The sequence below is a fragment of the Zea mays genome, chromosome 6 (genome assembly GCF_902167145.1).
Source record: "Zea mays cultivar B73 chromosome 6, Zm-B73-REFERENCE-NAM-5.0, whole genome shotgun sequence".
NCBI classification, from domain to species: Eukaryota; Viridiplantae; Streptophyta; class Magnoliopsida; order Poales; family Poaceae; genus Zea; species Zea mays.
This window is the reverse complement of record NC_050101.1, coordinates 100,739,361-100,765,881: the sequence shown is the minus strand read 5'-3', so window position 1 is coordinate 100,765,881 and position 26,521 is coordinate 100,739,361. Positions and strand designations below refer to the sequence as shown.

At 49.6% G+C, this 26,521-nt stretch overlaps 1 protein-coding gene across 5 annotated transcripts in view; it reads right to left on the bottom strand.

Annotated features, from left to right (window-relative positions):
• LOC103629638 (BEACH domain-containing protein B) overlaps nt 1-26,521 on the bottom strand; it is a 93,810-nt gene that overhangs the window by 42,831 nt on the left and 24,458 nt on the right. For all 5 annotated transcript variants that reach the window (XM_020539319.2, XM_020539321.3, XM_020539320.2 and 2 more), the window contains exon 18: nt 9,778-10,066. In XM_020539319.2, coding sequence (XP_020394908.1) covers nt 9,778-10,066 — 289 coding nt within the window. The remainder of the gene's footprint in view (nt 1-9,777; nt 10,067-26,521) is intronic.

Sequence of the window (26,521 nt, the reverse complement as noted above, 5' to 3'; positions counted from 1 at the left end):
CGTGTCGATAACGCTGGTCGCACGACGTCGTCTCGCAATAATAAATTGTTCTTGCTTATAATCACTCATGTTAATAACATTAACTTATTAGGTCACACATTCTAATTAATTTATTTAATGGTTGCTCGACTAATGATTATTAGATTAGAATTCCAATTAAATCAAATATATAATTGTCAACCTGCATTTTTATGAATAAATATTAACATGGTTAATATTGACTTAAATACTTTTTATTTATTTGATACTTGTATAGTTTAAAACACGACATCTAATCAGTTCTTCTTTGCCTATCGCGTGTGTTGTTCCGCGCGCGGTGGCGTGCTGTTTCGCACGTCGTGCACGTGCTGTCTGCGAGTTGTTTGTGCGCGATGTGCTCGTGGTCGCGTGCCGATTCGTGAGTCGTCAGCGTGCTATGTCGCGCTTGTCCGCGTGTCGTTTGCACGCTGTCGTGGTGTTTCGCGCGTCATAAATTTGTCTCGCTTAGAATCTCCCATTTTAATTAAATTACTTAATTAACTGACATTTGTTAGTGTAGCAGATTAATCGAACTAAACGGTGTATAATTTTTATATTTGATAATGTCGAATTAAATGTTATAGTTAATATTTATTTAGTGTAAACGTGATATCTTCTCGACCGTAGCTTCGACTGTCGCGTTTCTTTTTCCTCGCGTGACCGTAGTAACGCGTTCCGTTTTCATATTGCATGTTTTATTACATTTTATCTTGTATGGTGTAATGTTCTTATGCGTATATATATGTTTGTTTGTTTGTTCCTGTTTGTCTTCGCTTCGCGTTGCGATTAGATCGCGATCTGTTTCCGAGCTTCGAGGAACCGACGGTCAGGCTTCAATGACCAAGTGATCAAGCTCTTCGAGTTCTACGAGGCTGAAGACCCTGAGCATCTGATTGGTGAAGGCAAGTGTCCTCTGTCCCATTATGTCCCATTTACTTTATAATACACTGTCCCGCATACTATGAACAACCTAAGGATTTACTAGCTTTCTATTTACCTTATCCTTGTTTACCTTTCGGGTTACTATGGTTAGCTTCATGCTAGCGCTTTACTTTAATCAATGAACATGATGAGATACAATGATGATACTATGGTTTTATTCTGGATATGATGATATTTTTGTGGCATTTAAGGGGACTCGGGCTGTTTCCCGAGTACCTCTCCGTAAGGACCTGTTCGTTGAGAGACCACCCGGGATAACAGTGCAACCATGAGGGTGGAATGGGGTGCCCTTAGCTAATTAATTAGAGGAACTAGAGGTGTAGTTGCTTCGCCGTCGTGCCGTCAATGGGGTCCAGGCACAGTACTTGCTCTGCCGAGGCTGGTTGCAGAGGTTCTTGATTTGGTTTTGTTAGTCACCCTTCCTTTGGGGAGATGTACTGTGTTTATCAAACTGGAGAAACCTAACGGGCAGCTATGACCTCTGGGAAATCTTTGTAAAGGCTACGTAGTGATACCTTGCCGGACCACCTAGGAAGTGATCAATGGGGAGTCATGATCCCCGGGCAAAACGGGAATCACGGCTCATGGGTAAAGTGTGCGACCTCTGCAGAGGATTAGAAACTGATATATCAGCCGTGCTCACGGTTATGAGCGGCCTTGGGATCCTCTTTGATTAGAGATACAACTGGTTTGAGACTCAATGGTTCTATTAATGTTTTGGTTCGATGATGATCATGATGTTCCTCGAGGAGGAAGCTGTTCACGGGTGGGCTATTACTAAAACTTGGCTTCCACTAATAATAAATACCTGACCAACTAAAAGCAACTGCTTGAGCTTAACTCCACATAAAGCTAGTCCACCTCAGCCAAACGGGACATTTGCTGAGTACGTTGATGTGTACTCACCCTTGCTTTCACAAAACACCAGGTTGCCTTTGGTGCAATCTATGCTCAGGTAAAGAAGGCGTCGAGGCGGATCTCCAGGAGTTCCAGGACGTCGACGAGTCCGAGGATTAGGCTAGCGACCTCCCCCAGTCAGCTGCCTGTGGTGGGTTGTTTACATTGGCTACGTTTCGATTCTGTGTACTTTGATTTATATTATGTAAATGGCTCTAGTCTGTAATATTATTACTTACTCTTTATTGTAATTCGAAGCATTGTGCTATGATGAGTCATTTATGTAATCGCTGTGTACGTGAATAACTGATCCTGGCACGTACATGGTTCGCATTCGGTTTACCTTCTAAAACCGGGTGTGACACCGCTGCACCTCCGGCTCCACCCCAGCTCCTGCCCCAGGGGAACCCCACCTTGACGTCTTGGTCCCCGCTGGCTGGAGGCTGGGACAACGCCTCCCTCGCCGCCACTTTCAGCACCATGGCGATGACCCCTCCCTCCGACTGGGTGATCGACTTTGGTGCCTCCTACCACACCACTCCCTCCGCAGGCACGCTCTCTCACTCCTATCCCCTTTGTTCCCCTCATCCCTCCTCGATCGTTGTTGGGAACGGCTCCACTCTGCCAGTCACCTCAGTAGGTGTCCCGGTTCTCCCTGGGCCATTCTACCTCAACGACGTTCTCGTAGCTCCTCACATTACTCATAATCTTCTCTCTGTTCGTCGGTTCACCACCGACAACTCTTGTTCCATCGAGTTTGACCCCTCTGGTTTTTCTGTGAAGGATCTGGCCACCAGGACCCCTCTCGCCCGCTGTGACAGCTCGGGGCCGCTCTACACGTTTCAGCCTTCTTCCACCGGCGCCTCTCCACCTCCCGTCCTGGTCTCCACCACCTCCTCCACCACGTGGCATCGTCGTCTCGGCCATCCAGGACCCGACGTCATGACCAAGCTCACCAGCAGTTGACACCCTTCATGTAGTAGGGGACGTTTTGAGGGTCTCTGTCATGCTTGTCAGTTAGGCCGCCATACTCGTCTCCCATTTAGTATTTCTAGTTCTCGCGCTGAGCAGGCTTTTGATTTGATCCATTGTGATCTCTGGACCTCCCCTGTACTCAGCATTTCTGGATACAAATACTATTTGGTGATTTTGGATGATTATTCCCATTTTCTTTGGACTTTTCCTCTTTGGTTGAAGTCTGATACGCTCCCCACCCTCACCCAATTCTTCGCTTGGGTTTCCACCCAGTTTCGTCGCTCGGTATGTACCCTACAGTGTGACAATGGCCGCGAGTTCGACAACCACGCCGCTCGTTCTTTTTTTCTCACTCACGGCGTCCAGTTGCGTCTCTCGTGCCCCTACACCTCCGCACAGAACGGTCGTGCCGAATGCATGATCCGCACCACCACTAATATGATCTGCTGCCTTCTTTTCCAGGCGTCCCTCCCTGCCACCTACTGGGCAGAGGCCCTGCATACCGCCACACATCTCCTCAACCGTCTTCCCTCGAAGGCGACGAGCCACCCTACCCCCCACTTCGCCCTGCACGGCACAACCCCTTCCTATGACCACCTCCGCGTGTTCGGCTGTGCCTGCTACCCTAACACTTCTGCTACCACCCCTCACAAGCTTTCTCCTCGCTCCACTCGCTGCCTCTTTCTCGGCTACTCCCCTGACCACAAGGGGTATCGGTGTCTGGACCTCACCTCCCACCGCATCATCATCTCTCGTCACGTTGTCTTCGACGAAGACGTGTTTCCCCTTGCTGGCTCCACCTCACCAACCGATCTCGACTCCCTCCTCGAGTCCGATCCGGTTACTCCCCCCCACCCCCAGTGCCTCGTCTTGCGCCGTTGCCTGCACCTCGTGCGGCCACGACCCCACCGTTTGCGCTCGTTTCCGCGCCTCCCGCGGCCCCGTCGTCCCTGCCTGCGCCTCGCACGGCCCCGTCGACCCCTCTCGCGCCTTGCGCGACTCCGTCGACCCTGCCTGCGCCACGCGCGGCCCCGTCGACTACTCCTGCGCCACGCGCGACCCCGTCGACCTCGGCTCGCTTCGCCGACCCTGCGCTCGTCTACCACCGTCGCGACCACGCCACTACCTCAGCGCCTGCTGACTTGGACCTGTCGCCACGCGCGGCCCGCTTCACCGACCTCGCTGTCGTCTATCACCGCCGCGAGCCGGCCCTGCCCGCTCCCCCTGATGTCCCGGCAGTCCGCCCCGAGCCATCTGTGTACCACCCGGTCGCCATCCACCGCGACCCCGGGCACGTTCACCCGATGGTGACTCTGTGCGCCGCTGGCGTACTTCGCCCCATCGACCGGCTGATCCTCGTTGCTGATACATCCACCACTCCACCCGACGCATCCCCGGTGCCCTCCTCCGTTCGCACTGCCCTCGTTGACCCACATTGGCGTCGTGCTATGGAGGAGGAGTACGCGGCCCTCTTGACCAACCACACCTGGGACCTGGTGTCGTGTCCACCAGGCACCAACGTGGTCACTGGCAAGTGGCTATTTCGCCACAAGCTGACCTCGGACGGCTCCCTCGACCGCTACAAGGCCCGTTGGGTCCTTCGGGGTTTCACTCAGCGCCCCGGGGTGGACTACGACGAGACCTTCAGCCCCGTCGTCAAGTTCGCCACCGTCTGCGCTGTCCTCTCCCTCGCCCTCTCCCGCGCCTGGGCGATCCATCAGCTCGACGTCAAGAATGCATTCCTCCACGGCACTCTGACGGAGACTGTCTACTGCTGCCAGCCCACCGGTTTAGTCGATGTCGATCGTCCGGATCTGGTCTGCCGGCTGAACCGGTCCCTGTACGGCCTCAAGCAGGCGCCGCGGGCATGGTACAACCGCTTCGCCTCCTACTTGGCCTCCATCGGCTTCGTCGAGGCCAAGTCGGACACGTCCCTGTTCATCTACCGGCGCGACAACGACACCGTCTACCTCCTACTCTACGTCGACGACATTGTGCTCACGGCCTCAAACGCCGACCTTCTACAGCGCACGATCGTCGCCCTTCAGCGGGAGTTCGCGATGAAGGACCTGGGGCCCCTCCACCACTTCCTCGGCATCACCGCCGAGCGCCGGCCTTAGGGTCTCTTCCTCCACCAGCGCCAGTACGCCATCGACATCCTGGAGTGGGCTGGCATGCCTGACTGCAAGCCATGCTCCACGCCTGTCGACACTCAGGCTAAGCTCTCTGAGGACGACGGGCCTCCGGTCGCCGACGCGACGTCCTACCGCAGCCTGACCGGCGCCCTCCAGTACCTCACCTTCTCCAGGCCAGACATCGCCTACGCCGTCCAGCAGGTGTGCCTGCATATGCACACTCCGCGGGAGCCCCACTTTACCGCTCTCAAGCGGATCATGCGCTACCTCCGCGGCTCCCTCGACCACGGTCTCCTACTCCGACCATCCCCGACGTTGGAGCTCGTGGTCTACACCGACGCTAACTGGGCTGGCTGTTACGATACGCGCCAGTCCACCTCCGGCTACGCCGTGTTCCTGGGCGCCAACCTCGTTTCTTGGGCTGCCAAGCGACAACCCGTCGTCTCCCGCTCCAGCGCTGATGCCGAGTACCGCGTCGTGGCCAACGGCGTGGCAGAGGCCTCCTGGCTATGCCAGCTCCTCCACGAGCTCCACAGTCCCCTTCAGCGCGCCACCCTCGTTTACTGCGACAACGTCAGCGCGGTCTACCTCTCCACCAATCCCGTGCAGCATCAGCGCACGAAGCACGTGGAGATCGACCTGCACTTCGTCCGCGAGCGTGTCGCTGCCGGTGACGTTCGGGTTCTCAGCGTCCCCACCACGCTCCAGTTCGCCGACATCTTCACAAAGGGACTACCGACGAGTGTATTTTTAGACTTTCGATCCAGTCTCAACATCTGTACAGGATAGAGTTGTGACTGCGGGGGGGTGTTAGACTATCCCTTTGTAATGGGCCAGGCCCAAGTACTCTAATCTATCAATACAACAACAACCCTGGTTAGGGTTAGGTTTTGTCACAATCCAACACTCCATACTCGAACGGGAAACTGTTAACTACTTCTTAGTCTTCCAGGCAATAAGAGAACCACCAATAAAAACACAATAGGCAGAAAGAGACCGACGATCTGAGGAATCACTAGCCCAAGTCGCATCTTAGTAGGCATAAAGTGCAAGGAGCTAGAATGAAGAAAGAACAAATGGTAAGAGATAGTCTCACAAAGATAACATAGAACACGAAGAAGATGACCGTAATGAAATTGAGTTGGAGTAGATACAAAATGACTCAGAATATGCACATGATATAAAATATCTAGGAGAGTAACACCAAGGTAGACCAGGCTACCAACAACGTGATGGTATCGAGTAGGATCCAAAAGAGGCACATCATTAGTGGCACGAAGACAAATGTTGAGCTCCATGGGAGTCTCAACAGTGTGGTGATCAGTAAGATAACCCGATCAAGAAGCCCCGGAATATATTTCAACTGAGAGAGATAGAAGCCCTCTGGAGTAGAGAAAACCTCAATCCCAAGAAAATAACGAAGAGGACCCAGACTAGACATAAGAAACTGCTCACTTAGACATGCCTTCACAAAGGCAATGTATTAAGGATCATTTCCTGTAATAAGCATGGCATCAACACAAAGGAGAAGAGTCCTACCACGAGATGATGTGTGCACAAGCAAAGCAGGATCAAGACTACTAACAGAAAAACCAGCAATAGTGACCATAGAAGCGAAACGCTGAAACCAAGCCCGAGGAGCCAGCTTGAGACCATAAAGGGAGGGACAAAGGCGACAAACCATGCCCTCAGGAATAGGATACTCAGGTGGTGGCTGCATATAAACCTCCTCAAGCAACTCACCATAAGAAAGGCATTTTTGACATCAAGTTGAGAGATGGACCACTCACGAACAGAAGCCAGAAGGAGGATGCGAAAAGTGGTCATCTAATCAACAAGAGAAAAAAGTCTCGTCATAATCATGTCCATATTCCTATTGAAAACAACAGGCAACAAGACAAGTCTTATAACACTCAAGAAAACCATCAGAGCAGGTCTAGGACAAACATGTGGTGGACAAGGTACAAACAACAAGTCCCATGTGCCAGTGCGCTATAGTGCAGCAATATCCTATGCTGGCATTCCTGATAAAGAATAGCATCATGATAAGAGGCTGACTTAGAAAGAACAGTAGTCACAAAAGCTAAAGGAGAGTACCGATCAATAGGCTGACGAAGACACTGGCTACATCTAAGAGACGGCTCTAATGTAGAAACAGGATAGGAAACCGGCTCAATGCGAGAGGACAAGTCAATAGGAATAGAAGGCGCACTAGGAGACGCCAACACATCAGGAGAAGATGGATCAACAGAATAAGATAGCTCATCAGACGAAGATGGCGCATCAAAAGGAATCATCGTGTAGTGTGTGTAAACTTGTGTTACGGAAGGCTTCATGGAATAATCAGGAAGCAAAGAAGAAAGCTCCAAAAAGATACAGAAGAAGACTACAACGAGTGTGAAACCAGTACAATAGAAGCAGGGGCATCAGGAAAGAACAGAAAGGAGGTGGGGTCAACCAACTATGCTGAAGAAGCATCAGATGGGGACGAGGATAGAAAGGATGAGCCTCATCAAAAATCACATCCCAAGAAGCCCTGTTCTGACGAGCGACTGGATCCCAACAATGATACCCCTTATGCTCAGCATTGTACCCAAGAAAACGCACTCAACAAACTGAGCTGTGAATTTGGTTCACTCACATGATGAAAGCAACACGTAGCACACAACCAAAGAAACGAAGACTAAAATACTTAGGCGTCTTACCATAAAGACACTCAAAAGGAATCCTACCCTGAAGAGTTGAAGAAGGCTGAATGTTAATCAAAATATTTGTTGTGCAAACAGCCTCAACCCAAAAAATGAGGGGGCACAGAGGAAGCGAGCATAAGAGCACAAGCAGTCTCAAGAAGACGATGATGCTTACGCTCAGCAACACCATTCTGAGCATAAGCGTCAGGACACAAAAACTGGGCAAGAGTACCTTGCACAGAAATAACCTAGCGAAGAGCATCAGAAAGATACTCACCTAAAGAGTCAGCACGAAAGACATAAATAGGAGTGTCAAAACGAGTGCGGACCATGACAGAAAAAGCTTTATAAATGGATAAAGCTTCCCTCCAATGTTTCATGAAATTAAATCCATGTGTGACAGAAAAAATCATCTATAATAATAATATAATATCAATGTCCCCCTTTAGAAACAAAAAGAGCAGGGCCGCATATATCTGAGTGTACAAGATCAAAAGGACGTTGAGAAACAGACTCACTAGAATGGTAAAGTTGTATCTACTTTCCTAACCTACAACTGTAACACTTATGTAGAGACTCATGACTTGAAACCGAAACTAAAAGACCACGACTAATCAAAGTGGATAACCTGGAGCCACAAATATGACCCAAACGATGACGCCACTGAGCAAAAGACAAAATCGACGCAACCAAAACGGAAGCAACAAGACCGACACATGCGGCGAAAGGAAGACAAAGCCAGTCTACCTCCCAAAGGCGCTAAGAGTCACGACGATGAGGGCTAGTACCAACTAGGGCAACTTTGGTTAAAGTTTTCTCACTGCTAACCCCATTTATCACCTCATAGCATTGCAATGTCCAAGATGGGTGATCAGGGCAATAGATAAGATTCGAAGGGGTTTTCTTTGGAAAGGAATAACTGATATAAGAGGAGGTCATTGTGTTGTTGGGTGGTCCAAGGTCTGTCGACCCATCTCCCTTGGTGGGTTGGGAATTCATAATTTAGAAGTGATGGGATGGTCTTTAAATTTGAGATGGTTTTGGCTCCAGAAAACTGAACCAGATAGGCCTTGGGCTGATTTTGAAATAAAGGTGCACAGATTTGCTACAACCCTCTTCGTAGCTTCTGTTTGTTCTATTGTTGGAAATGGGGCAAACACTCTCTTCTGGACAGATAAATGGATACATGGCCAATCTTTGTTACAGATTGCTCCTGCTCTAACAAATCGTGTTTCCAAGAGAACTAGGAAGAGCAGATCATTTCAAGGAGCCTTAGCAACAAATGGATGGGTGAATGATCTCTCTGGGAGCCTTCCGACGCAGGTGCTGTTTGAGTTTTTGTTGGTCTGGGATTTAATCCAAGAGGTGCGCTGCAGCCAAATGTTGAGGACCAGCACCGGTGGTTGCCTTCTTCCTCGGGGCTGTATTCGGCCAAAAGAATATGGAAGACTTGGACTCCTCCGCGATGCAAGTATTTCATTTGGCTGGCATCTCTCAACCGATGTTGGACGACTGATCGGCTGGCTCATCGTGGAATGGGTCACACGGATAGATGTCCCCTATGTGACCAGCAGGATGAGACAGTGCAACACATTCTGGTGGCTTGTGTCTTCACGAGGGATGTATGGTTTAGAACTCTAAGCAGGTTGGAACTGCAACATCTTACTCCCACATATGATGCAGCAGTGTTCTAGGAATGGTGGGGAGAGGCCGAAAGAAATGTGCCTAAGCAAAAGAAAAAAGGTTTTAACTCTATTGTGAGTTTAGTAGCATGGAAAATTTGGAAGCATAGAAATGCTTGTGTGTTTGAAAATGCTTCCCCAAACATCCACGCAATCTTGTTGTCCATCCATGAAGATGCCTTATTATGGGGCCTTGCTGGGGTTGCTGCTCTTAGGAGTGTTTGGCAATAGTTTAGCTTTTTGGTTGTGTTTTTTCATTAGATTTGGGTGTGTATTATCGTTTTTTCTTTCTTTTTTCCTTTTCGTGGGTGCTTTCTAGGCACCTTGTATTTGGTCTTTTCTAGACCTTTTTCTGACTTCTTAATATATGATACGTGGTTCCCCCACGTGTTCGAGAAAAAGTTATATATCATGTACATCGGTGAAAAGAATTTGAACCTGTGCATTGAAACCAAAAATTATCTTTGATGAAAGGCCATCTCTAGCATCAACAATTCCCCTGTAGAGTGAATCATCGCCATGGAAAGAGTACATGTAACTTGGTCCCAGAAAATATATGCCCTTTACTTGCTCTGAAGAAAGTGCATCAGAAAATACATAGACTGGGCCCATTTGACCTGTGAAGGCAGAAGTTTTTTCGAAACCAATTGAGATAGGTCCATCACCAACAGGTATCAATTTTGTGCCAATGGTGCAGTAAGTCATTGCTTCGTTGAATTTTGGATACCTTAAAATACCAAGGACAAATTTTCAGTATCACAAGCTACAAATAGTGTTAAATGAAAACTTAAAAATCATAAGATATGCATAAAACACAGATAATTCTCAATGAAAGGCAACTTCACAAAATAAGAACCTGGTACATTAGATGCTAGTATTCAGTATGTATCCGATGTGTAGCAATCTAGATCGGTGTATTTTCTCATTTTTTAATAAAAATATTTTGAATTAATACATAAAAGACCAAACACTATTAGGATTCCTAAGATGTGATTATGGTATAAATGAAGTTTCTAACAAATGTTTTAAAGTCGTCCGACTAATCGCGATTAGTCACAAGTCCGAGCTCGATTAAGGTCTCCGACTCGACTAGAGCGACTAGGTAGCGATTAGTCGTCCGACTAGGGGTTATGATCGACTAGTTATGCCTATTTTGGGACACTAATCCGACCTCTATTATGTGGGTCGGCCCACCATCTGTACACAACATAAACATTGTTTTGCCCTACGCCCCTGCATGTACAAATACGGTACGCACTATTGCGTGTGCGCTCTTCTGCAGCGCAACCACCCCTTCTCTAGTGTCGTCGCCCCTTCTCCATCGTTGTCGCCCTCCTCTCCTGCCACCCTGTTGTGCTCTGGCGACCCTCTGCTCGAGCAGCAGCTGCACCCCCTCCATCGCGCGGCGGTTGTAGTTTGCAGAGGGCCCCTTTCAACATGCTTCTGTCCTCTGTTGTCTGTTCAGCGGCTGAACAGGCGAGTAGGCGACCACTCCTCTGTTTAGAATTCATAGACCGAGATGAGGATTGAGGACCTCTTCAGACGGTAATTGCTCTGATATTTTGGTTGTTCAATGTTCTCTGTTCACTTACTGAGCAGTATTGTGCATGCCTTGGCCTCCTCTTGAGTTGTGCTTCACTTGATTGTTGTGCCACTGCAGATGAGAATAGGAGGCGGCGTAATAATGTTGAAGTCATCTTCCCAGAATCTGTGTTGCTCCAGCCCTAGAACGATGGCAGTGGCACTGGTACAGTTCATGCAGTCCTGTAGTTGTAGTCCAGCTAGACAACTACAACTATATATATTCATATATATTGATATATACACACATACATATGGTCCTGTTATAGGTGGACGACTATAGGACGACTAGGAGTCGACTAGACTCGACTAATCGAGCAAATCGATGACTAATTGCGATTATTCACCTTATCGGTGCTCAGGCGACTAGAGTCGACTAGCCGACTTTAAAACCTTGTCCAAGGTTTTAAAGTCGTCCGACTAATCGCGATTAGTCACGATTAGTCGGCCTTATCACTAGAGGGAGCTCGATTAGGATCTCCGACTCGACTAGAGCGACTGGAAAGCGATTAGTCGTCCTAGTCGTCGACTAATCGCGATTAGTCGTTCGACTAGGTGTAATGGTCGACTGGTTATGCCTGTTTTGGGCCACTAATCCGGTCTCTGTTACATGGGCTGACCCACCACCGGTACAACACAAACATTGTTTTGCCCTACTTGTACCAATACGGTACACGCATTACGCAGTGCACAGTCGCGCTCGCGCGTGAGCCCTTCTCTAGCGCCGCCACCCTTCTCCATCGCCGCCACCCTCCTCTCCTACCGCCCTGCTGTGCTCCGACGGCCATCTGCTCGAGCGTCAGCTGCACCCCCTCTGTCGCGCAACCGCTGCAGTCTGCAGAGGCCCGCTCCAGCGCATGCTCGTCCTCCTCTGTTCAACCCCAAACAGGCGACCACTCCTCTATTCAGAATTCAGAGACCGAGATGAGCACCTATATAGACAGTAATTGCTCTGTTATTTTGGTTTTTCAGTGAAACAATGTTCACTTATTGAGCAATATTGGGCCCGCCTTGGCCTCCTCTTGAGTTGCGCTTCGCTTAATTGTTGTGTCGCTGCAAATGAGAATACGAGGCGGAGTAATGATGTTCAAGTCATCTTCGCAAAATTTGTGTTACCCCAGCCCTAGAACGTGGCAGTGGCACTGGTACAATTCATGCCACACGTGAATCAGTTGCATCAACTTCATCTGATGTTGCAGCTGGTTCTTCCATCAAAGATAAAGCAATTGTAGTCCTACTACAGCTATATATATATGGTCTAGTTATAGGTGGACGACTATAGGACGACTAGGAGTCAACTAGGCTCGACTAATCGAGCAAATCGACAACTAATCGTGATTAGTCACCTTATCAGTGCTCGGGCGACTAGAGACGACTAGTCGACTTTAAAACCTTGATCTAGCCCTAGGCTCCTCTGATGATGATGCCAGAGATATCAACTTGCAACTGCCATCGCCAGCGGCTCCACTGGACTTGCTCCTCCCAACACTAATGGCACTTGTCGCCGCACCACGGCAATGGTAGCACCAACACTGGCAACAATGACAATGGTAACAAGGGAGGCGCGCAATGGCCATGCCTCCACACCCCCAGGCTAGGTCCATTCCAATGTGTCCCAATTCGAGAGGGCAGTGTCAGCAACACCGTCAACAACAAGGTGGATAGCAGGGATGGCACCGCTTTCCTCAGCATGCATTTCTTGTTCCTCATCCGTACGGCCTCCCCATACCACCACCTGGTTTTCCTCTGGCGCAGCTGCCTTAGCTCTAAATGCACCAGTATCAGGTGTTGTTTTCTCACCACCAAATGCACCTCCAAGTCACAATTCTCAACAAGCTACACCTAAAGAGTCAACAAGCTACACCTTCAAATGCAGCAGTATCAACAGTACCTAGGTTTATACGGATCACCGTCCTACACCTAAAGAGTCACAATTCTCAACAAGCTGTGTCTCAAGCCTCACCTACTCTTGGTTCTCAGGACCAGCCCCTCTACTACCGGGTGTTCCTATTTCTCCGATGACCAATCATCATCCAATGGCCACCTGAGGAAAACTTCGATTTTTGACACCCCGCCATATACCACATCAAGTATCTTTTTCCTATTCTGCTCTTTGGATCACTATAAATTTGAACAATTCTCACTCTAGCTCTCTCAATAGTGGCATGTTTATCAGCTGGCTGTTAAGAACATGTTTCTTCACGAGATCCTAATAGAGACAGTGTACTATAGTCAGCCCACTGGTTTTGTTGATTCTGGCCTGCTCGATCATACTTGCCACCTCAACAAGTCTCTCTACAACCTCAAATAAGCCTCTTGAGCATGGTATGTATAGTTGTTTTGGTGCATACCTTCTCGGCTTGAAGTCACTGAAGCAAGTCTCTGAAAGGGAAATGTGCCTTTGGGCCATTTCTAAGTATTTTGGTGATTGAGTGCCAACACAAGTGCTTAAATGTGAATCTATGCCCATGGATGAACAAAGTGCAAATCACAAGTAAAGGTATGTTTCTAAGCCTTAGTACATTGGTTTTGTGTACTAATATATTTGTCTAAGGGTTAGAAACAGAGAGAAGAAGAAAAGGAGAATGTTGGCTGTGTACAGCCAATAGGCTGTTTCGGTCTGGGGCACCGGACTGTCCGGTGGTGCACCGGACAGTGTCCGGTGCGCCAGGCTGCCTCGACCTGAAGACGCCGCTCTCGGGAATTTGCCGACGGCGTACGGCTAAAATTCACCGGACTGTCCGGTGTGCACCGGACTGTCCGGTGAGCCAACGGTCGGCCGGGCCAACGGTCGGCCGCGCAATCTGCGCGAGACACGTGGCCGAGCCAACGGTCGGAAGGGGGCACCGGACTGTCCGGTGTGCACCGGACTGTCCGTTGCGCCATCGGCTCCCAGATCTCCAACGGTCTGCAACGGTCAGCTGCGCTGTTTATGGAAATAAATCGGGCACCGGACAGTGTCCGGTGTGCACCGGACTGTCCGGTGCGCCCGACGACAGAAGGCAAGGATGGCCTTCCAGATTTGTTCTCAACGGCTCCTAGCTGCCTTGGGGCTATAAAAGGGACCCCTAGGCGCATGGAGGAGAACACCAAGCATTCCTACAACCTTTCTAAGCACCAAGACATTGATCTCGCGCATTCGATTCATTGTGATAGCATATAGAGCTCTTGTGGAGTTGTGTACTCTTTGAGTTGTGTTGCGAGCTCTTATTGCTGCTTGTGTGCGTGTTGCTCTGATCTTTTGAAGTCTTGTGTGCGTTGCTCATTCCCTCCCTTACTCCGTATTTCTTTGTGAATCTTAAGTGTAAGGGCGAGAGACTCCAAGTTGTGGAGATTCCTCGCAAACGGGATATTGAAAGGCAAAGCAAAACACCGTGGTATTCAAGTGGGTCTTTGGACCACTTGAGAGGGGTCGATTGCAACCCTCGTCCGTTGGGACGCCACAACGTGGAGTAGGCAAGCGTTGGTCTTGGCCGAACCACGGGATAAACCACTGTGTCCTCTCTGTGTTTGATCTCTTGTGGTATTGTGTTTTGTTGAGACTCCTCTCTAGCCACTTGGCAATAATTGTGCTAACACTTAACAAGTTTTTGTGGCTATAAGTTTAAGTTTTACAGGATCACCTATTCACCCCCCCCTCTAGGTGCTCTCAATTGGTATCGGAGCCGTTCTCTTCAAGAAAGGGACTAACCGCCCGAAGAGATGGATCCTAAGGGGAAGGGAATCGTGATCAACGATAAGGAGAAGGAGTCCTTCGTCAACGAACCCAAAGAAGACAAGCCTACCGACTCCGGCTCGGGCCATAGACGGAAGGAAGGGAAGAAGAAGAAGACAAGGCGCATCAAGGAGATCGTCTACTACGACGACAGCGACGAATCTTCCTCTTCCCAAAAGGACAACGACGACAACGACTATGACAAACAAAAGACGGTTAACTCAAACTTTTCTTTTGATTATTCGCGCATTCCGCATAGTTCAAATGCTCATTTGCTCCCCATTCCACTTGGCAAGCCTCCTCACTTTGATGGAGAGGACTACGGATTTTGGAGTCACAAAATGCGTACTCACCTATTTTCTCTCCATCCAAGCATTTGGGAGATTGTGGAAAGTGGAATGAAGTTTGATAGCTCGGATAGTCCTTCATTTATTAATGAACAGATTCATAAAAATGCACAAGCTACTACTGTGTTGCTAGCCTCTTTGTGCAGGGACGAGTATCACAAGGTGAGCGGCTTGGACAATGCCAAGCAGATTTGGGACACCCTCAAGATCTCTCATGAGGGGAATGATGTCACCTTACTCACCAAGATGGAGTTGGTGGAGGGCGAGCTCGGACGATTCGCGATGATAAGGGGCGAGGAGCCGACACAAACATACAACCGGCTCAAGATCCTTATCAACAAAATAAGGAGCTACGGAAGCACGCGATGGACGGATCACGACGTCGTCCGCCTAATGCTAAGGTCATTTACCGTTCTTGATCCTCACTTGGTGAACAATATTCGTGAAAATCCTAGGTACATCAAGATGTCGCCCGAGGAAATTCTTGGAAAATTTGTAAGCGGGCGGATGATGATCAAGGAGGCGAGGTACGTGGACGACGCGTTGAATGGCCCAATCCATGAGCCTCAACCCATTGCTCTCAAGGCAACAAGGAGCAAGGAGGCGCTGCCCAGCAAGGTGGCGCAAATTGAGGCGGCCGGTCTTAATGATGAAGAGATGACTCTCATCATCAAAAGATTCAAGACGGCACTAAAAGGTCGCAAGGGACAGCCAAGCAAGACTAAGACCAAGGGAAAACGATCATGCTTCAAATACGGTAAGCTTGGTCATTTTATTGCTAACTGTCCCGACAATGATAGTGACCAGGAACACGGGAGCAAGAGGGAAAAGAAGAAGCATTACAAGAAGGCCAAGGGCGAGGCACATATCGGAAAGGAGTGGGATTCGGATTGCTCCTCCTCTGACTCCGACAATGAAGGACTCGCCGCCACTGCCTTCAACAAGTCATCCCTCTTCCCCAACGAGCGTCACACATGCCTTATGGCAAGGGAGAAGAAGGTATGCAATCAAAACAATGTCACTTATGATTCTTCCAGTGATGATGAGTCTAGTGATGATGAAATAGATTACTCTAGTTTGTTCAAGGGATTGGATAGAACTAAAGTAGATAAAATTAATGAATTGATTGATGCCTTGAATGAAAAAGATAGACTCTTAGAAAAACAAGAGGACCTTTTGTATGAAGAGCATGACAAATTTGTAGAAGCACAAAAGTCTTATGCTTTAGAAGTTAAAAGAAATGAAGTGCTTTCTAGTGAACTATCTTCTTGTCATAAAACCATTGCTACTTTAAAGAGTGTTAATGATGACTTAAATGCTAAACTAGAAGTAGCTAGTAAATCTAATTCTTGTGTAGAACATGTTAAGATTTGCACTAGGTGTAAAGATTTCGATGTTGATGCTTGTAGTGATCACTTAGTTTCAATTTCCAAATTAACTGAGGATTTGGCTAGTCTTAATGCCCAACTTAAGACTAGCAAGAATGAATTTGATAAACTAAAATTTGCAAGGGATGCCTATACGATCGGTAGACACCCCTCAATTAAGGATGGGCTTGGCTTCAAGAGGGAAGCCAAAAACTTAACAAGCCATAAGGCTCCCATCTCCGCCAAGGAGAAAGGGAAGGCCCCTATGGCAAGTAGTACTAAAAGGAATCATGCTTTTATATATCATGATAGGAGACAAACTAGAAATGCTTATAGGAGTTATAATGCATATGATGATTTTAACTCTCATGCCATGTTTGCTTCTAGTTCTTCCTTTATGCATGATGGAAATATGTCTAGGAAAAATGCTATGCCTAGAAAGAATATTACTCATGCTCCTAGGAAAGTAGTGAATGAACCTTCTACAATTTATTGTGCTTTAAATGCTTCCTTTGCTATTTGTAGAAAGGATAAGAAAATTGTTGCTAGGAAGTTAGGGGCAAAATGCAAGGGAGACAAAACTTGCATTTGGGTCCCTAAGGATATTTGCACTAACCTTGTAGGACCCAACATGAGTTGGGTACCTAAGTCCCAAGCCTAAATTTGCCTTGCAGGTTTATGCATCCGGGGGTTCAAGCTGGATTATCGACAGCGGATGCACAAACCATATGACGGGGGAGAAGAAGATGTTCACCTCCTACGTCAAGAATAAGGATTCCCAAGATTCAATCATATTCGGTGATGGGAATCAAGGCAAGGTAAAAGGGTTAGGTAAAATTGCAATTTCTAATGAGCACTCAATTTCTAATGTGTTTTTAGTTGAGTCTTTGGGATATAATTTATTATCTGTAAGTCAATTATGCAATATGGGATATAATTGTCTTTTTACAAATGTAGATGTGTCTGTCTTTAGAAGAAGTGATGGTTCACTAGCTTTTAAGGGTGTATTAGACGGCAAACTTTATTTAGTTGATTTTGCAAAAGAAGAGGCCGGTCTAGATGCATGCTTAATAGCTAAGACTAGCATGGGCTGGCTGTGGCATCGCCGCTTAGCACATGTGGGGATGAAGAACCTTCACAAGCTTCTAAAGGGAGAACACGTGATAGGTCTGACTAACGTTCAATTCGAAAAAGATATACCTTGTGCAGCTTGTCAAGCAGGTAAACAAGTGGGAGGAGCACATCACAGCAAGAATGTGATGACCACTTCAAGACCCCTGGAGCTGCTGCATATGGACCTCTTCGGACCCGTAGCCTATCTGAGCATAGGAGGGAGTAAGTATGGTCTAGTTATTGTAGATGATTTTTCCCGCTTCACTTGGGTGTTCTTTTTGCAGGATAAGTCTGAAACCCAAGGGACCCTCAAGCGCTTCCTCAGGAGGGCTCAAAATGAGTTTGAGCTCAAGGTGAAGAAGATAAGGAGCGACAACGGGTCCGAGTTCAAGAACCTTCAAGTGGAGGAATTCCTTGAGGAGGAAGGGATCAAGCACGAGTTCTCCGCTCGCTACACACCACAGCAAAATGGTGTGGTAGAGAGGAAGAACAGGACGCTCATCGATATGGCGAGGACTATGCTAGGAGAGTTCAAGACCCCCGAGCGTTTTTGGTCGGAAGCCGTGAACACGGCTTGCCATGCCATCAACAGGGTCTACCTTCACCGCCTCCTCAAGAAGACTTCGTATGAGCTGCTAACCGGTAACAAACCCAATGTATCTTACTTTCGTGTATTTGGGAGCAAGTGCTACATTCTAGTGAAGAAAGGTAGAAATTCTAAGTTTGCTCCCAAGGCAGTAGAAGGGTTTTTATTAGGTTATGACTCAAATACAAAGGCGTATAGAGTCTTCAACAAATCATCGGGTTTGGTTGAAGTCTCTAGCGACGTTGTATTTGATGAGACTAATGGCTCTCCAAGAGAGCAAGTTGTTGATCTTGATGATGTAGATGAAGAAGGTGTTCCAACGGCCGCTATGCGCACCATGGCGATTGGTGATGTGCGACCACAGGAACACTTGGAGCAAGATCAACCTTCCTCCTCAACTATGGTGCATCCCCCAACTCAAGACGATGAACAGGTTCATCAACAGGAGGCGTGTGATCAAGGGGGAGCACAAGATGATCATGTGATGGAGGAAGAAGCGCAACCGGCACCTCCAACCCAAGTTCGAGCGATGATTCAAAGGGATCATCCCGTCGACCAAATTCTGGGTGACATTAGCAAGGGAGTAACTACTCGGTCTCGATTAGTTAATTTTTGTGAACATTACTCTTTTGTCTCTTCTATTGAGCCTTTCAGGGTAGAAGAGGCCTTGCTAGATCCGGACTGGGTGTTGGCCATGCAAGAGGAGCTCAACAACTTCAAAAGAAATGAAGTTTGGACGCTGGTGCCTCGTCTGAAGCAAAATGTTGTGGGAACCAAGTGGGTGTTCCGCAACAAACAGGACGAGCACGGGGTGGTGACGAGAAACAAGGCTCGACTTGTGGCAAAAGGTTATGCCCAAGTCGCAGGTTTGGATTTCGAGGAGACCTTTGCTCCTGTGGCTAGGCTAGAATCAATTCGTATCTTGCTAGCATATGCCGCTCATCACTCTTTCAGGTTGTACCAAATGGATGTGAAGAGCGCTTTCCTCAACGGGCCAATCAAGGAGGAGGTGTACGTAGAGCAACCCCCAGGCTTCGAGGATGAACGGTACCCCGACCATGTGTGTAAGCTCTCTAAGGCGCTCTATGGACTTAAGCAAGCCCGAAGAGCATGGTATGAATGCCTTAGAGACTTTTTAATTGTTAATGCTTTCAAGGTTGGGAAAGCTGATCCAACTCTTTTTACAAAGACATGCGATGGTGATTTGTTTGTGTGCCAAATTTATGTCGATGACATAATATTTGGTTCTACTAACCAAAAGTATTGTGAAGAGTTTAGCAGGGTGATGACGCAGAAATTCGAGATGTCAATGATGGGCGAGTTGAACTACTTCCTTGGGTTCCAAGTGAAGCAACTCAAGGACGGCACCTTCATCTCCCAAACGAAGTACACGCAAGATCTGCTAAAGCGGTTTGGGATGAAGGACGCCAAGCCCGCAAAGACTCCGATGGGAACCGACGGACACACCGACCTCAACAAAGGAGGTAAGTCCGTTGATCAAAAAGCATACCGGTCAATGATAGGTTCTTTGCTTTATTTATGTGCTAGTAGACCGGATATTATGCTTAGCGTATGCATGTGTGCTAGATTTCAATCCGATCCTAAGGAGTGTCACTTAGTGGCGGTGAAGCGAATTCTTAGATATTTGGTTGCTACGCCTTGCTTCGGGCTCTGGTATCCAAAGGGGTCTACCTTTGACTTGGTTGGATACTCAGACTCCGACTATGCTGGATGTAAGGTAGATAGGAAGAGTACATCTGGGACGTGTCAATTCTTAGGAAGGTCCCTGGTGTCGTGGAACTCTAAGAAACAAACCTCTGTTGCCCTATCCACCGCTGAGGTCGAGTATGTTGCCGCAGGACAGTGTTGCGCGCAACTACTTTGGATGAGGCAAACCCTCAGGGACTTTGGCTACAATCTGAGCAAAGTCCCACTCCTATGTGATAATGAGAGTGCTATCCGCATGGCGGAAAATCCTGTTGAGCACAGCCGCACAAAGCACATAGACATCCGGCATCACTTTTTGAGAGACCACCAGCAAAAGGGAGATATCGAAGTGTTTCATGTTAGCACCGAGAACCAGCTAGCCGATATCTTTACCAAGCCTCTAGATGAGAAGACCTTTTGCAGGCTGCGTAGTGAGCTAAATGTCTTAGATTCGTGGAACTTGGATTGAATTGTAGCATACATGTGTTTATGCCTTTGATCATGTTCATTCTGCATTTTGTTGCTTATTGTGGTGCTCAAGTTGTACAAACACTCCCTGGACCTCACAAGTCCGTTGCAAAGTGATGCACATGTTTAGGGGGAGATGTGTTACAACTTGACCCTTTTGAGACTAACCATATGCTTGAGTTTGCTTGATTTAGTCTCGAAGGAATTGAAAGGGAAAAGGTGGACTTGGACCATGCAAGACTTCCACTGCACTCCGATGAGAGGGTAACTTATTCCAAGTGCATCTCATGAACTCTTATTGCCATTTGATCTTAATTGAAGATTTTGGTGAGGCAATGGGGTTAAAGGGCCAAAATTGATCCCGTTTTGGTGCTTGATGCCAAAGGGGGAGAAAATAAAGGCCAAAGCAATAAATGGATCAGCTACCACTTGTGGCCAAAGCAATAAATGGATCAGCTACCACTTGTGAGAAAATTTGAAAATAGTAGAGTAGAGCTTTTGGTTTGGCAAAACTCTCTTATTGTCTCTTTTGTCAAAAGTTGGCCTCTTGTGGGGAGAAGTGTTGATTATGGGAAATAAGGGGAGTTTTTGAAATCTTTGATCAATCTCTTTTGGAATGACTCTCTTTATGCTTCAACATGTGTGTTTGACTTAGAGATAGAGATTTGAGTTTGATTTGCAAAAACAAACCAAGTGGTGGCAAAAGATGATCCATATATGCCAAAAATGAATCAAAATAGATTTGAGTTCTATTTGAAGTGATTTTGCACTTGTTCTAGTTGCTTTATGTTGTGTTGGCATAAATCACCAAAAAGGGGGAGATTGAAAGGGAAATGTGCCTTTGGGCCATTTCTAAGTATTTTGGTGATTGAGTGCCAACACAAGTGCTTAAATGTGAATCTATGCCCATGGATGAACAAAGTGCAAATCACAAGTAAAGGTATGTTTCTAAGCCTTAGTACATTGGTTTTGTGTACTAATATATTTGTCTAAGGGTTAGAAACAGAGAGAAGAAGAAAAGGAGAATGTTGGCTGTGTACAGCCAACAGGCTGTTTCGGTCTGGGGCACCGGACTGTCCGGTGGTGCACCGGACAGTGTCCGGTGCGCCAGGCTGCCTCGACCTGAAGACGCCGCTCTCGGGAATTTGCCGACGACGTACGGCTAAAATTCACCGGACTGTCCGGTGTGCACCGGACTGTCCGGTGAGCCAACGGTCGGCCGGGCCAACGGTCGGCCGCGCAATCTGCGCGAGACACGTGGCCGAGCCAACGGTCGGAAGGGGGCACCGGACTGTCCGATGTGCACCGGACTGTCCGGTGCGCCATCGGCTCCCAGATCTCCAACGGTCTGCAACGGTCAGCTGCGCTGTTTATGGAAATAAATCGGGCACCGGACAGTGTCCGGTGTGCACCGGACTGTCCGGTGCGCCCGACGACAGAAGGCAAGGATGGCCTTCCAGATTTGTTCTCAACGGCTCCTAGCTGCCTTGGGGCTATAAAAGGGACCCCTAGGCGCATGGAGGAGAACACCAAGCATTCCTACAACCTTTCTAAGCACCAAGACATTGATCTCGCGCATTCGATTCATTGTGATAGCATATAGAGCTCTTGTGGAGTTGTGTACTCTTTGAGTTGTGTTGCGAGCTCTTATTGCTGCTTGTGTGCGTGTTGCTCTGATCTTTTGAAGTCTTGTGTGCGTTGCTCATTCCCTCCCTTACTCCGTATTTCTTTGTGAATCTTAAGTGTAAGGGCGAGAGACTCCAAGTTGTGGAGATTCCTCGCAAACGGGATATTGAAAGGCAAAGCAAAACACTGTGGTATTCAAGTGGGTCTTTGGACCACTTGAGAGGGGTCGATTGCAACCCTCGTCCGTTGGGACGCCACAACGTGGAGTAGGCAAGCGTTGGTCTTGGCCGAACCACGGGATAAACCACTGTGTCCTCTCTGTGTTTGATCTCTTGTGGTATTGTGTTTTGTTGAGACTCCTCTCTAGACACTTGGCAATAATTGTGCTAACACTTAACAAGTTTTTGTGGCTATAAGTTTAAGTTTTACAGGATCACCTATTCACCCCCCCCCCCCCCTCTAGGTGCTCTCAGTCTCTCTACTATTATACTCAGTGGCTCGAAGTCACTGAGTGCCTCTCGCCTCTGTTGCACCATCTCCACCTTCTAGCAAGAATTTTCCATAAAAAACTGCAGTCCTCAGCACCATTTTTCGGCATATCTGTTGAGAGAAAATCCAATTGACTGTTCTTAGCCCGGAAGCAGTATCCAATGAATATAATTCAATGGACTAGCATGGTCTACGTGGTGACACTCATGCCAAACTATCTATGATTGACGGAACTCCGGTCACAGATCCTACACAAGATCGTAGCCTTGTTGGGGCCCTTTAGTAGCTCAATTTCACTAGGCCCGACGTCGTCCATGTTGTTCAACAAGTCCGCTTACATATGCATGTCCCTAGGAGCCCCACCTGTCTGTTGTAATCTAGGCTATCTCCAAGGCACTCTCTCCCATAGGTTTCTTCTTCAGCCGACTATTGCCTCTAAGCTCATAGTCTACACGAATGTCGATTGCTGATTGGGGTTGGTTGTACAAACACCAACAAATCTACCTCCAGTTGTGTTGTTTTCCTTAGCGACAGTCTTATCTCCTGGTCATCTAAACAACAGCCCACTGCTTCCCACACCAATGCTGAATTTGAATATCAGGCAATAGCAAATGATGTTGTTGAAGCTTGGTGGTTGCGTCAACTTCTTCAAGAACTTCACCGACCGCTTCCTCACAACACTCTTGTCTACTGTGACAATGTTAGTGTTGCTTACCTCTCCACCAACCTAGTTAAACATCAGTGTATGAAGCCTGTTGAAATTGATATCCACTTCGCTTGAGACAAGGTTGCCATCGATGTTGTTCATGTTCTTTGTATTCGACCACCTCCCAGTTCGCTAACATCTTCACCAAAGGGCTTCTGACCTCAGTCTTCATAGAGTTTCGGTTCAGCCTCAACGTCTGGGTCGCCAACATTTTGACTACGGGGGTGTTAGCAATACTTCCTATCACCATTAACACCATGCTTTACTATTGTCTTTTTTCGAGAAAAAAAATGCAGGAGAAATGTGTATCATTTCATTAAGAAGAAATAGATGGGGCTTACCCCACAAGACTTACAACATATGCCCTATTACAGGAAAATGAAAAAAAACACCCATGTCATGTACGGTAATACATTCACTAGGCGCAGGCGCGCGCGTGATGTCCGGCGAGCAACCGAGCGCGCGGCCGCAGAGCAGGCAGCAGCGCATGCTGCAAATCAGCCACCAATGGCAAGTGGCTGAGATTAGGAAAGAGGGCTAAAATCAGGTGCTGCAAATCAGCCACAGATAGCAGGGGCTGAGATTAGGAAAGAGGGATAAGAATAGGAAAGAAGCAATCAATCAGGCTAGAGAAAATCAAGGAGACTTGCTCCATTTGTAGGTGGCCGACGGCCATATATACCCAGCTATGCTGCACGGTTATAGCAATAAGGAATTTGTCTCTTCTTCCACCTCCAGCCTCACAAGCCTGCGGTTAGGGGGGCATAACCCCAACCGGAGAGGACGGCCGACGGCTACGAGCTACGTAGCCGTGGTCCGGCAAGTCGGGGATTCCAGGTCCTTGACAGCTTGGTATCACGAGTCCGGCGATCTTCGTCCAGCAATTCCCAGTCCACCGAACCCCCCACCAGCCGCACAACACCACCATCTCCCACCCGCTCCTCTGCCCCCAGCACCATGTCGGAGTACACCCTTGCCGACGTCGTGAAGATGATGCAGGAGATGCAGGCCGACATCTCCGGCCTCAAAGAGAAGTCCGCGTCGTCGTCCGCCGGCGGCACCATGCAGGAACGCCCTCGCGACACCGACCGCCTGCCTAAGTTCCAGAAATGGGACTTCCCTCGGTTTGATGGCAAGACCGATCCTCTCCTCTTCATCAACAAGTGTGAGTCATACTTTCGCCAACATCGTTCCTCGCCAGAGGAGCAAGTGTGGATGGCCTCATACAGTCTCGAAGGCACCGCGCAACTATGGTACATGCAGCTGCAAGAGGATGACGGCACCCCGTCCTGGCGCCGGTTCAAGGAGCAGCTCAACCTGCGCTTCGGGCCGACCAGCCGGTCCGCGCCTTTCTTCGAGCTCACCGAATGCCGCCGCACCGGCTCGGTCGAAGAGTACTCCAACCGTTTCCAGGAACTCCTACCCCACGCCGGTCCGATGGAGGAGGCGCAGCGCGTCCAGCTCTACACGGGGGGGTTGCTGCCGCCGCTCAGTCACTCGGTGCGCATCCTACACCCCGACACTCTCAGCGCCGCGATGAGCCTGGCGCGGGAGGTGGAACAGCTGGAGATCGCCCGCGTCCAGGCGGCGACAAGACCGGCAGCGCGGGGTATTCTGCCGGCGCCCCCTCCACGACCAGCCGCTCCGACACTACCGGCGCCACCTCCTCCCTTGGCCCTGCCAGCGCCGCCGGTGGGTGCAGCACACGCGCGCGGCGAGGGCGCTCGCCGCCTGTCACCCGAGGAGATGGCGGATCGTCGTCGGCAAGGCTTATGTTTCAATTGTAACGAGAAGTACTCTCGGGGCCACAATCGTTTTTGCAGGCGTCTCTTTTTTGTGGATGGGGTGGAGATCGATGACACCGGGGTCGACGGGGACACGGGCGCGGCCGAGCCCAACGCCCCGCTCTTCTCCCTGCAGGCGGTGGCCGGGGTGGCGCCGACTGACACCATGCAGATCGCGGTCACCCTCGGTCCGGCCTCCCTGGTGGCGCTGCTCGACTCGGGCAGTACACACAACTTCATCTCCGCGACGGCAGCACACCGGTCGGGCCTCCCCATCCAGCGCCGTCCACGTCTCACGGCCATGGTGGCTAACGGCGAGCGGATCTCCTGTGCCGGCGTCCTCCGCAACGCGCCGCTCCTCGTCGAGGGCGAACCATACCCGGCCGATCTCTTCGTCATGCCGTTGGCCGGGTACGACGTCGTCCTCGGCACGCGTTGGCTGGGGGCCCTGGGACCGATCGTGTGGGACCTCGCCACCCGCCGCATGACGTTTCAGCGCCCAGGGCGCTCGGTCTCCTGGACGGGTACCCCACGCGCAGCGCAGCCGGCGGTGCGCACCATGACAGGGGGGGATGCGTTGATGGAGGCTCTCCTGGACTCGTTTGGGGGGCTCTTCGCCGCTCCTTCGGGCTTGCCTCCCAAGCGCGCCCACGACCATCGCATCCTCCTCAAGCCCGACGCATCGCCGGTGGCTGTCCGCCCGTACCGCTACCCGGCTGCCCACAAGGACGAGCTGGAGCGTCAGTGCGCCGCGATGATCGAGCAAGGGATCGTGCGCCGCAGCGACTCCCCGTTTTCGTCACCGGTTCTCTTGGTCAAGAAGCCCGATGGCTCCTGGCGTTTCTGCGTCGACTACAGAGCCCTGAACGCCCTCACCATCAAAGACGCGTTCCCGATCCCGGTGGTAGAGGAGCTGCTCGACGAGCTCCACGGCGCCAAGTTCTTCACTAAGCTCGACCTTCGGTCCGGCTACCATCAGGTGCGGATGCGGCCGGAGGATGTGCACAAGACCGCCTTCCGCACGCACGATGGCCTGTACGAGTTCCTCGTGATGGCGTTCGGACTCTGCAACGCTCCGGCTACGTTCCAGGCGCTGATGAACGACGTGCTCCGACCATTCCTCCGCCGTTTCGTCCTGGTATTCTTTGACGACATTCTAATTTACAGCAAAACCTGGGCCGATCACCTCCGCCATCTCCGGGCGGTTCTCGACGAGCTGCAGCGCCACCGGCTCTTCGTCAAGCGCTCGAAGTGCTCTTTCGGCGCGCCGGCCGTCTCCTACCTCGGCCACATTATCTCGGCAGCCGGGGTGGCTATGGATCCGGCCAAGGTGGCCGCCATCCGCGACTGGCCGCCACCTCGCTCGGTCCGGGCAGTTCGCGGTTTCCTCGGCCTTGCCGGGTACTACCGCCGCTTCGTCCACAACTACGGCACCGTGGCTGCCCCGTTGACGGCCCTCCTCAAGAAGGATGGCTTCGTCTGGGACGACGCGGCTATGACAGCGTTCGCAGCACTCAAGGCAGCCGTGTCCTCCGCCCCGGTGCTCGCCATGCCGGACTTCAGCAAGCCGTTCGTGGTGGAGTGCGACGCGTCCGCCACAGGGTTCGGCGGGGTGCTTGTCCAGGAGGGACACCCGGTCGCGTTCTTCAGCCGGCCAATCGCTCCCCGGCATCGCGCCCTCGCCGCCTATGAG